This window comes from Pyrus communis, chromosome 4 (assembly GCF_963583255.1).
Source record: "Pyrus communis chromosome 4, drPyrComm1.1, whole genome shotgun sequence".
Classification (NCBI taxonomy): domain Eukaryota; kingdom Viridiplantae; phylum Streptophyta; class Magnoliopsida; order Rosales; family Rosaceae; genus Pyrus; species Pyrus communis.
In genome coordinates, this window is record NC_084806.1 from 18456050 (window position 1) to 18469178 (window position 13129).

The 13129-nt window shown below is 33.6% G+C and overlaps 1 protein-coding gene across 1 annotated transcript; it reads left to right on the forward strand.

Moving 5' to 3' along the window:
* The first annotated feature begins 461 nt into the window (after positions 1 to 461).
* Positions 462 to 5147, forward strand: LOC137732490 (auxin efflux carrier component 2-like). The gene is made up of 6 exons (XM_068471806.1): positions 462 to 1731; positions 3500 to 3785; positions 4157 to 4242; positions 4349 to 4506; positions 4733 to 4809; positions 5081 to 5147. The coding sequence occupies exons 1-6, from the start codon at positions 462 to 464 to the stop codon at positions 5145 to 5147; spliced, it is 1944 nt and encodes a 647-aa protein (XP_068327907.1).
* Positions 5148 to 13129: the final 7982 nt, after the last annotated feature.

Below are 13129 nucleotides of genomic sequence, written 5' to 3' on the forward strand. Positions count from 1 at the left end.
TATTCATACTATATATATGCTATCTATCATACAAACTTGTTTTTGTAAAAACTACTCATTTCTAGTTTTATTTGTTAAAATGAAACAATATTAGCAGCTAGCTAGCGCAGATTTGTACACAAATTTGCTGTAAAACTATTCCGTTTCAATTTTGTGGTCAGAAAAACCTGCCATAGTCCTCGACAGCGTCTCATTAAAATAAAATTTGTTCTAGGTTTGTTGTCGACATTGTCCGTGTATCAACCCCATTTCCCTACTATCACCATCAATCCAACTTCTTGTTTTTTTCCCTAAAGTTTTTCTTCAAAAAAATTAATAATAACAACAATAACAAATCCTCTTTCTATAAGAGAGGCATCAACAACCGTTTACTCTTCCTCTCCATTTCTCTCTGCAACCCTCATGAATTTAAACACCCCGAACAACAAAACCCATATCTCCGTATTTGAAAAAACACAGCCATGATTACTGGCAAGGACATTTACGATGTTCTTGCAGCCATAGTCCCCTTATACGTGGCTATGATCTTAGCCTACGGTTCCGTTAGGTGGTGGAAAATCTTCACGCCCGACCAATGCTCCGGCATAAACCGCTTCGTCGCGGTTTTCGCCGTCCCATTGCTCTCCTTCCACTTCATATCCTCCAACGACCCTTACGCCATGAACTACCAATTCATCCTCGCCGACTCCCTCCAAAAAGTCGTTATCCTCGTTGCCCTCTTCCTCTGGCAAGCCTTCTCCAAGCGCGGCAACCTCGAGTGGATGATCACGCTTTTCTCCCTCTCCACCCTCCCCAACACCCTCGTCATGGGCATCCCTCTTTTACGCGCCATGTATGGCGACTTCTCCGGGACGCTGATGGTTCAGATTGTCGTTTTGCAGAGCGTGGTCTGGTACACTCTCATGCTCTTCATGTTCGAGTACCGCGGCGCGAAGCTGCTCATCTCCGAGCAGTTCCCGGAGACTGCAGCTTCAATCACGTCGTTCAAAGTTGACTCTGACGTCGTTTCGCTCAACGGTCGAGAGCCGCTGCAAACCGACGCGGAAATCGGCGATGACGGGAAGCTTCACGTGGTGGTGAAAAGATCGAATGCGTCGTCTATGGTATCTTCCTTCAACAAGTCACACGGGTTGAACTCTTTGAATTCGATGACCCCACGGGCTTCGAATCTCACGGGAGTCGAGATTTACTCGGTGAAGTCCTCTCGTGAGCCCACCCCGCGGGCTTCCAGCTTCAACCAGACGGATTTTTACGCCATGTTTAACGCCAGCAAGGCCCCAAGCCCCAAACACGGATATACAAATAGTTTTCAAGGCGGATTCGGGGACGTTTATTCGGTGCAGTCATCCAAAGGGGTGACGCCGAGAACTTCGAATTTCGATGAGGAGGCGATGAAGATGAATAATATGAGTTATAAGAAGAGCGGGGCGAGGAGCATGAGTGGTGAGATCTTCAATGGTGGTCCGGCCTCTCCGTACCCGCCTCCAAATCCCTTGTTTTCAGGGTCTACGAGTGGCGGGCTGAAGAAGAAAGATAGCGCTAGTGGTGGCGGTGGTGGTAGCGGTGGGGCAGCGCCTAATAAGGAGCCTCATATGTTTGTTTGCAGTTCAAATGCATCGCCAGTTTCCGAAGGGAATCTTAGACTTGCGGTTGCTTCCACTGACTTTGGCGCGACCGATCCTTCCAAGGTTGCAGGTCTTCATCAACATGATAGTGCTGCTGCATCGAAAGGTGAGCAAATAATTTTAGGGTCCCTCATATATAAGTCCATGCAACACTTATTTCCTTGACAAAAACCTATCTCATTTTAAACATCCAAATAAAACCCAAATTTGAAGTAGACTGCCATGTAAACAATTAAATACCTATTATTTTCAAACTATTTACAATTGTGCCACAACACTCTAATTATGTTAATGAATTTAATTATCCACCATAATTGTGGGAAATAAGTGCCTTATTATTATAAAATTATCTACTTTATACTTCTCTTACCATCATATGTTTCATTTCGTTTATTTGTTTGACAATCATTGTAGGTAAATTATTTTGCATGTATGTATTAGGTACTTTGTTAAAATTATATATATGCGTGCAAATAATTTATCTATATTTTTATGTAAAATAATATGTAATTAATTAATTTTGAATCAATTGGCTAAAAACATTTATTTATTTTGTAGGTAAATTATTTTTCATGTGATAATACATATATACTAGCCACATTTTGTTATTATTATATAGAGTGTGCAATCAATCTACATTCTTTTATTTTGTAGGTAAATTATTTTGCATGTAGGTAAATTGTTATATATATATATATATATATATATATATGAAAAATATTGGTATTTAATTAATTTTGAATAAAAAATATTTATTTATTTTGTGGGTAAATTATTTTGCATGTATCATTACATAATTTACTAGGAACTTATATTGTTATTATATATATGTTGTGTAAAATAATTTATTTTATTTTATATTTAAAATATTGATAATTTTGAATAAAATAACTTTTTGATATTTGTAGGATATACTAATTTACTTGTTAGCATCATGTGAAAACAAATATATAAGGAACATTGGTATCATGTAAATTTTTGTTATTAAATGCATATGAATCATGACATTTAAATTTTTTTCCAAATCTCCATAAGGTATTTGAAGACATTTAATTGAATGAAATAATGTAAAATAAAATGTAGATAATAAGTGAGAGACCCAAAGTAAGTGTTATTAAGGGTAATATAGACATCAACAAATACAAATTTTGCCAAGTCAAACTTAATTATGGATATTGCTTAGTTGGAGCCTAGTCATTGGGTTTTTGTTAGAGAAACTTACCATGATGGGTTTTAGTTAAAGAAAATTGAATTCTAAGGGTTGTACTCATATTTTCAGATAATTTTATGATCCCCACCCCTCAAACCAAATGTTTGTCGATTTTGTAAATTGCCAGAAAAGTACTAACATCAGCAGTTTTTGTTAATTGATACCTTAATCGAATGGACAAAAATTTCATTCTTCTATAACCAAATCAAGGAGCGTCATTGATCTCCGTGACATAGATCTGGTTTTTTTTCTCCACTCTCGTCAAAATTCCTTTGTCAATTACCAAACCGTTTCATAAATATTTCGTTTTTCAACTTTTATTTTCATTTCTACTAATAACAATTATCAAACAAGTTTTCAGTTCTGAAAAAAAAAGTTGCTCAAAACTAAAACCTAAAATTTAGAAATGAAATAGTAAAAGATCATATACTTGTTTTAAATAAAATTATATTTGTAAAAGATCATACATATATGTTTTTTTACTGTGTAAAAGATCATATATCTGAGTAAATAACACCTTCTCAAACCATTTAGGGAATAAAATTTGACGAATCTATTAGTTACTAGATTAATCATACAAAGGTAGTGGAACTTATTTTTCTAATTTTAGGGTTAAATCTTGATTGTTATTTGGTTAATTTTATATCCTTGATTACATGTACAGGTATACACGAATTAATTGAGAATATGAGTCCTGGGAGGAAAATGAGAGGAGATAGCGAGCTTGAGATAGAAGAAGGATCGAATAAATTTCCACCGAGTGTGTCATCGTACAGTAGTAGTTGCCAAAAGAAGGTTGATATGGAAGGAGGTGTAGCAAAGAAGCACCAAATGCCTCCAGCAAGTGTCATGACTAGGCTTATTCTCATCATGGTCTGGAGAAAGCTCATTAGAAACCCCAACACTTACTCCAGCCTTCTTGGCGTGGCATGGTCTCTCATATCATACAAGTACATCTCTCTCTCTCTCTCTCTCTCTCTCTCTCTCTCTCTACAGTGAGTGCACCCACCATGCATTGTGTAGAAATCACTCAAACATATAACAAATGGTATCATATATTACATGAACAAACCCTATCTAGAGGTGAAAATTATTGGGTCTCATCTTTACGAGATATGTGATAAAAGGAATGGGATTATTAATTGTGGTAAAATAGTTTATAAAAAAGCAACATATAATTTGTAGCTCGAGAGTTTTGGAGCACTCTTCTTACACACTTCAAATTCACTATTTAATTTTTTTCCATCGCTAGCATCTTGTATTAGTCTATTAATGTGATCGAAAATTGATCCACTAAAATGAATTTCTCAATTATTGGCAGGTGGAAAATCAAAATGCCAACAATTGTAAGTGGATCCATATCAATATTATCTGATGCTGGCTTAGGAATGGCTATGTTCAGTCTTGGTATATATTTGTCTTCAGTTGACTTATTATATTGACCTTATTGTACCATATGTACTTCAAATGAATTTTTCTTGTTAATTAATGATATCATAACATATATTTCCAGGATTATTCATGGCCTTACAACCAAAGATCATAGCTTGTGGAAAATCTGTTGCAACATTTTCAATGGCTGTTAGGTTCTTAACAGGCCCAGCAGTGATTGCTGCAACTTCTATTGCTGTCGGTCTTCGTGGAGTTCTTTTGCATGTAGCAATAGTTCAGGTTCGCCAACTCCACCTTTGCAACCATCCCCACATTTCTAAAATCTTATGTTAACAGTTTTTTTTATCAAATGGAAACTGCATCATAATCCAGTCACAAGGGCCTCCACAAACCCTAATACATAATACAATGCCTTATTTAACACAACGTAATTAGATATGCACACTATATATGCCACAAGATTACATATGTAATTAATTGCTTAATTTCATTTTTCTTTCTGCAGGCTGCTCTTCCTCAAGGCATAGTTCCTTTTGTATTTGCCAAGGAATACAATGTCCACGCGGACATACTTAGCACTGCGTAAGTTTATCTATTTATTTATTTATTTGAAGAAGAAAACCACGAATACATGATGAAAAAGGAACATGATTTCCAGATATCCCGTTTTCTTGTCCTTTTTTTTCACATTCACATTCATCTTTATTTTTGTCTTTGATTCTTCTTTATTTATATAATTTAAAACTCAGAAATAAGTAAAGGATATAAAAGCATAACACTGTATGTGAAGATCACTTTTCTTAAAAAAAAAAAAAAATCTGACTTGTATATTATGGTGATGCAACTATTGCAGTGTTATTTTTGGAATGCTTGTTGCCTTGCCTGTAACAATACTCTACTATATTCTTCTCGGGCTCTAGTTTCTGAGACAATCAAGGCAGAAGAAAAACACATACAACTGTATATCCAAGTCAGGGTTAGGTGGATGGAGAGGATCAAAATGTCCTTCAGAAAGAAAATCATATGCATGCCGTTGGATTCAGTGTTCAACAAAATACACACCATGCTCTGCATGTGACAACTAGTACCTTGATTTAGCGTTCACTTATATATTTAATTTTGCTTCCTCGTGGTAGTATTATATTATTATTATTTTATTTTTTGGTGCAGAAATATTAGTATATTAGTTTGGTTAGATAGAAACTAGCATTTACCTACATATTTTGTGTGTATGAATATATTTTTTAAGAAAATGAGAAGGAGAGAGGGAGAGAGAAGAACATGGGGGGAGCGGAAGGTTTTTTGTTTTTGGTTTTTTTTTTTAATTTTTAAATTTTTTTAATATTCGAGATATTTCAACATTACTTGTAGGTGAGGTTTAAATAAAAAACAGTAAAATTTGGACCTATGAAAATTATATTATTGCTCATCATTTTTTTTATGTGATAGAAGACTAATTTGTCTTTTCACCCTCTTTTAGTTGACAAAAAGAGTTTCATTAATTAGTAGAAATTATGTAATAGGTTACAGCTTAGAATTAGCCACAGAAAGGTTAATTAATTGTTACTTCTTTCTTTTTCTTCTTTGGGTGTAAATTTTTATGTGTTTATCATATTTGTTGCTGCACCAATATCAATGTAGCTCTTTGCTTAACTTGGACACAAATCCATGCAATATATATATATGTGTGTGTATATATATATATATATATATATATATATATATATATCGACCTAATTTTATATATTTTTTTTCGGTCACAGACCTAGTTTTATTTAGGTTTACTTTTTTAGGTGGTAGTTCGGGTTTTTGAAGAAGAGCCTGGACAGGGTCAGGTTGAAGAGAGTGATTTTTTTTTCATTAATTAATTAATTACTAATATTTATTTAATTTTTCACCCCAACATGGTTAATTTGGTTGGCCAAAGCTGCGCTATATTATCAATTAAGGAAGCATTTGACAGATATATTATCGGAAATATAAATATTGTACAGAAATCAACCTTTAAATGTGAAGGTGAAAGAAAATATTAAAAGCAGCAAAATACAAATTTCACGATATTTAAAGATAATAAAAGTGAGAATTATCTTGTTTATTAACACCAAATACTAGCTTTTAAATTTATAGATTCACCCCATCCAGTTCAGTTTCAGCTCCACATATATACTATAAACCATTCCATCCTAATAAAAAGGAAAATTTCCTATACAATTTAATCATTATCGGTTATGGAGGAGCCCTCATCATAGTTACCATGATCCATGTCAATATATTGCAAACGACCCATTTTTTATTTGGTTCCAATTGAACGAAACAGTCTATTTTTCAGGTTACCTTCTAAGAATCAACCATCTACAAAATCATCTATGCACAAATCTGCACGGTTCAGATAATTTTCCAGAAAATAATTGATAACGTAAGTAAAAATTAGATAGTCTCGAACATCTAAATGCATCACGTTGCACCGCAATATATAGATGGATATTTGTATAGCCATTAGGTTAGATCATGATCCAAAACCACGCATGTGTGGAGTTCCTTGGTATCACCTCAAGGGTGATCTTGCCAGCTCTTCTTAAGCATAAAAATATGGGATTTAGGATGAGATTCTATGGGAAATTAATCAATAATAAGATCTAGAAACTTGATGACATTGGACAAGGAAAAGTATATAATTATTGTTTGTTATTCATCTATATATGCACATGAAGGTATTTTTCTTTGTAAATCTGTGTCTTCTCCCTGAGACGTGTCTGCAATAAACAAAACAGAGATAACAGCTCCTGAAGGAATTGAGTTCCACGTGATGTGGGTGTTTGTTTGTGTGCGTGCAAATCCATTTAGTTGTAATTATATGTTTTCTAAATTGTGTTCCAATTTCCAAGGTTCAAGGGTTCAGGAAGAATTTTTGGGTTTTCCGAATTCAAATTTCTCTATATAAAAATTGACCTAATCTTTTTGCTTGAATAAAATTCAGTGACTCGACTCCACATAAGTAAATTCATTAATTACGTTTGACTTCACACATTTACATTTTCAAATGCCTAAAATACCGTTATTTACATGTTTGGTGTATACAATTAATTATATGCAGATTGTAAGAAAAAATTAATGATTTTGTAAAAGGAAAAAATAAAAGAAAAGAAAGGTATTAATGTTATAAATTTATTGCATATTGATAACAAATATGAGAATCGTTGTCTTTAGGCCTGACAATTCCTGACACAACCCGATAACCTGATCCAACACGATACGAAATTAACAGGTGTTCAGGTCGACACGATAACAAATCGGGTCGTTATCGAGTAACCCGATAAGCACCTGTTAAGATAACGGGTTGGTTCGGATATACACATGAGTAACACGATACACGATAAGAAAAATATTAATTTTATAATTTTATAACCCTAAAAAAATACTATAATAATTATATATATATATATACACTAAATTAAATATTAAAAATTGGTGACCATTGGATCGGCTTAAATATACATATCATTCAATTTCTTAAGTGTTATACGTACAAAATAAATAAATTTAAATCTACTTAATAAATATATATATATATATATGTATATATATATACACACACCATTGAACTTGATGGGATACGAATTTTACGAAACTAATTTCAACAATCCAACCGTCAAACTTGTTTATATATGCTTCAAGATCGAATCAGCAAAAAATCGCAAAAAACTAACATTTAGATGTCAAGTAACATGACAAAACTTTTGCAACGGTTATCAACCAAAAATCACGATTTAACGGTTATTTTAACTCCGATTTTGATGATTTTTTTACAACTACACTCCTTGACCCTATATGAATACAATGAATGAACTCGATCTTCAATTTAAAATATTTACACTAGTGGATACCGCAAAATTTTATGTTATACTTGATGAAAGTATGAATAAACTCTTAAGTGTTAGTGAATCTATTGTTTTGATGGGATACACATTCTACGAAACTAGTTTCAATGATCCAACGGTCAAACATGTTTGTATATACTTTGAGATCGCATACGCCAAAAATTGCAAAAAACAAACATTTAGAGATCAAGTAACGAGACAAAACTTTTCGACAGTTATCAATGAAAAATCACAATTTAACGGTTATTTTAACTCTAATTTTGATGATTTTTTACAGTTACACTCCTTGACCTTATACGAATACAATGAATGAACTCGATCTTCAATTTAAAATATTTACATTAGTGGATACCACAAAATCTTATGTTATACTAAATGAAAGTATGAATAAACTATTAAGTGTTAGTAAATGTATTGTTTTGATGGGATACGCATTCTACGAAACTAGTTTCAACAATCCAACCGTTAAACATGTTTGTATATACTTCGAGATCGCATACGCCAAAAATTGCAAAAAACAAACATTTAGAGATCAAGTAACGAGACAAAACTTTTCGATGGTTATCAACAAAAAATCACGATTTAAAGGTTATTTTAACTCCGATTTTGATGATTTTTTTACAGCTACACTCCTTGACCCTATATGAATACAATGAATGAATTCGATCTTCAATTTAAAATATTTACACTAGTGGATACCACAAAATCTTATGTTATACTTAATGAAAGTATAAATAAACTCTAAGTGTTAGTGAATCTATCGTTTTGATGGGATATGCATTCTACGAAACTAATTTCAACGATCCAACCATCGAACTTGTTTGTATATGCTTCAAGATCGCATACGCCAAAAATTGCAAAAAACAAACATTCAGAGATCAAGTAACGAGACAAAACTTTTCGATAGTTATCAATGAAAAATCACGATTTAAAGGTTATTTTAACTACGATTAAGCTCCTTGACCCTATATGAATACAATAAATGAATTTGATCTTCAATTTAAAATATTTACACTAGTGGATACCACAAAATCTTATGTTATACTTAATGAAAGTATAAATAAACTCTAAGTGTTAGTGAATCTATCGTTTTGATGGGATACACATTCTACGAAACTAATTTCAACGATCCAACCGTCGAACTTGTTTGTATATGCTTCAAGATCGCATACGCCAAAAATTGAAAAATAAATAAATAAATTTAGAGATCAAGTAACGGGACAAAACTTTTCGACGGTTATCAACGAAATATCACGATTTAATGGTTATTTTAAATCTGATTTTGATGATTTTTTATAGCTACACTCCTTGACCCTATATGAATACAATGAATGAATTCGATCTTCAATTTAAAATATTTACATTAGTGGATACCACAAAATCTTATGTCATGATGATCGATGAAAATTGAGGATTTTGTAAAAGGAATAGCATGCAAGCTTTGAGTTCCATTGGCAAGGTTTAAACTTTTGAGAAAGGCTTCACAACCTTGAAAACAAAAACTCTTTCATTTTGCATATCCTTGCACATTTAATATTTTGTAATAGACTAGTAGTGTATGGATATTTGTTTATTAGGCTCTTATTTTCGAGTGTAGATGTAGTACTTAAATGACAAATGTGTTTCAATGTTTTGAAGTAATATTTATGTGGCAATGTGTGGTATGTGCAAATTTAAGAAAAAATATATATTTTTCTTAACGAGTCATAATGGGTCATAACGGGTCGGGTCACTTTACCCGTTAATATATATTTTCTTAACAAGTCATAATGGGTCATAATGGGTCGGGTCACTTGACCCGACCTATTAAGGACCCTTTAAGATAATAGGTGTGACATGACACGACCCATTAAAATAACAGGTGTTACACAAAAATGACATAAACACGATAGACATGACCCGTTTGCCAAGCCTAAACAATCCCGTGCACTCTCTCTCTCTTCCCTCTCAGATTTTTCTGCATTTCCGTACAACCCATACGGACAAACCTTCAATCAACCATTTCAGGCATGGATCAAGATCATTTTTGGTGTTTTTGAGTTCTTTGCAAGCTCAGGAACCCATTGATACCTTTGGTTGGACGTGAGGCCTTCGTTTTCCCGAGAAACCAAGAATCCCGATTTGGTGCACAGTTCATGCAATCCTGATCGCGAAGTTTTTAAGCTTCTAGGGAGCTTTAGAACGTCTTCATGAAGCTCGGAGAAGAAAAACGAAGTGTTTTGGACGTTGAGAAGTTGAGTTTGACGAGTTTCAAGTTTGGCCAGATTATCGTGGGTTTTTTCGACGAGATTTCGTTGGATTTAAGTTCCAAAATGGTAAGGTTTTGTTCTACTCGTTGTAAGCTTCATTTTGGTACAAATTTCATGGAATTTGGTTAAGAATTAAAGAAGATATGAATTTTTGAAGTTTTTCCAGAAACTGACGAAAATTCAAGTTGCAGACGGCGGTGACCGGCGAGACTCACCGGAGAAGACGAAGAATATTCCATCAACTTTGATGGAATATACTAACGGCGTCAGGTGAGACCTATCCTCAAGATGAGCGTAGTCAATCGAGGCTCGGGGGCTACGACCCTTCCACATACCAATAAGTGGGCTTTTGGTTTTCAGTATACACATATATACTTGGTATTTTTCCCAGAAAATGAAATTGAATGATTATACGTCTTGAAATGCCATGCAAAGTATCTGCCTATTTTACTTATGCATTAGTAGTTGCATATATTTATGATTGGTGTTGAGGACGCACAGGTAAGTGCCAGGTAAGTTTATAGATTATGGTTGTGAGATTGATGATTATGTGAGATGTGTTGAGAGCTCATAAACCCCCAGTGTTAGTGCTCTCGCCCAGAGTTAGGGCACAGTCTTTCACGTGATGTTCACCTCCCGCACCATACGATCATCTTGGATCTAAGTCAGGTGCACAGTCCTATCGTACAGATCACTATAGGTGGTTCCGACTCGTAGGTGACCCGCTATTATTCGCACAGTCTTCACGTGATCGTAGCACTTGCGTGTATTTATTTACACCCAATCCTGTCGTACAGACCACTTTAGGTGGTTTCGACTCGTGTGTAGGTATATTTGTTGAGATGTGGATTTAAGCCGTACAGGTCACGTTAGGTGACTCCGGCTGTATGGATGAGCTCTAGATTCAGCTGTACAGGTCACGTTAGGTGACTTCGGTTGACATATCATTTGCATTGATTTATATCACCTGGCTTACATATATTTTATGCTGAGATATTGACATGGCATATTGGTGAATTTTGCTATTCTGTGCATGGTTGTGATATACATACATACATACATATATATATATATATATATATATATCATATTTCTAGGAAATTATACAAGTTTTACGGCGAGGGTTTAGAACTTTTGAGAAATGAAATGATTTTGAAAAGCTTTGTTTTGCCCACTCACACTTTCTGCTTTACACCCCACCAGGTTCTAGGTAGGAGTTATCGTTGGTGGCATACGAGGATTCCAGTGGTGGTTCTGACAGATTTCACAAATGTAGGATCACCTTTGGGTGTTGTATAATTAGTATTTGTCCTGCTGGACTGCACTTAGGCTACTTATGCTCTGGTTGTGTATTTTACACTTAATCTCGCACTAGCACCTTTTCTTAGCTAGACTACTAGTAGTTGGTTTTTATTTATTCACATTTTTATTATCATTTTGCTTCCGCACTATGCACATGGTTACGTCACTCTCACGTAACGGCCAACACATCCTGATTTAGGTCGGGGTGTGTCATAGGTTACTATATTTTTTAAATTAAAAATTTATATTTATATTTGTTTGTATTAATAAGATTTTTAAATAAAAAAAAACCCATAATTTGTGGATTAAAATTATTAAAATATAGATTATACTCTCCAATATATTGTGTGTGTGTGTGTGTGTGTGTGTGTGTGTGTGTGTGTGTGTGTGTGTAAACATGGGTACATTCATCAAAAAATTATTGTACCAAAATATGGGTACATTCTTCAAAACCACACAAAAAAAAAACAATAGATATTAGGCTTAATAACATTAGTAAATTTTTTTATTAAACTTGACATGGATACATTCTCAAATCAAGAAAAAGAATGTACCATATAAGTTTAAAAATGGATTAGAAAAAAATTGAATAGATTTTATATAAAAAAAAAGGTACATTTTACTACAACAAATTGGTATATTTAAGAACGAGTACATTTTAAGATTAAAAATTTGAAAAATTACATGAATGGGTACATATAAGATCAAAAAATTGGAAACCTTTTTATAAAAATTAAGGGGTACAAACTTATTCTAATTTTTTTTTTTTTTTTTTTTTTTTTAAGAAAATGTTATGAATTGAAAATTAGTTAGGAGTTTAATAAAGGTATAAGTATTAAAATCCCAAATCAATTATTTATTTTTATTTTTAAAATTATGTAACTGATATGTAAATTCATTATTGCATTAATGTTATGGATCTTAATCAAAATCTGAAAACTAATAAGGTTTCAATCAAAGAACGTTAGTAACTAAGGACCGGATACTAATTTTTCCTTATTTAAATTTCAAATAAAACAATGTACCCTTTTTTTGTTCGAAAGAGCAACAATCATTATACAATACAAAGTACTAGATTTGAAATCAAAACTATAAGCAAATAGGGAGAAGATATAAATGACGCTGCTTCAAAAGCTGGCGGCGTCAAACCCTGCTCTTACTTTGATCAAAAGCTATTTCTGATGAACATGGTAGACCATCCTTGTTCAATAAATGCACCAACGAAGATGGAAGCCTGTCCAGCCAAACCAGATTGGTCGTCCCCATATCAAACTGCGACGCAAAAGAGTGTGTTGCCGTATTGGCTGTTCTTGGAATCCAAGATCAGCGACAAACTTGGAAGTCATTCCTAATCTTCATAATCTAACAAAGAACTGGAAAAATCTCCCAATTGCCATCTTCCACTTCCATCTTCAACCACCTTATAATATTTTGTGAGTCAGATTCGGCAATGATATCCTGACAATTCCAGTT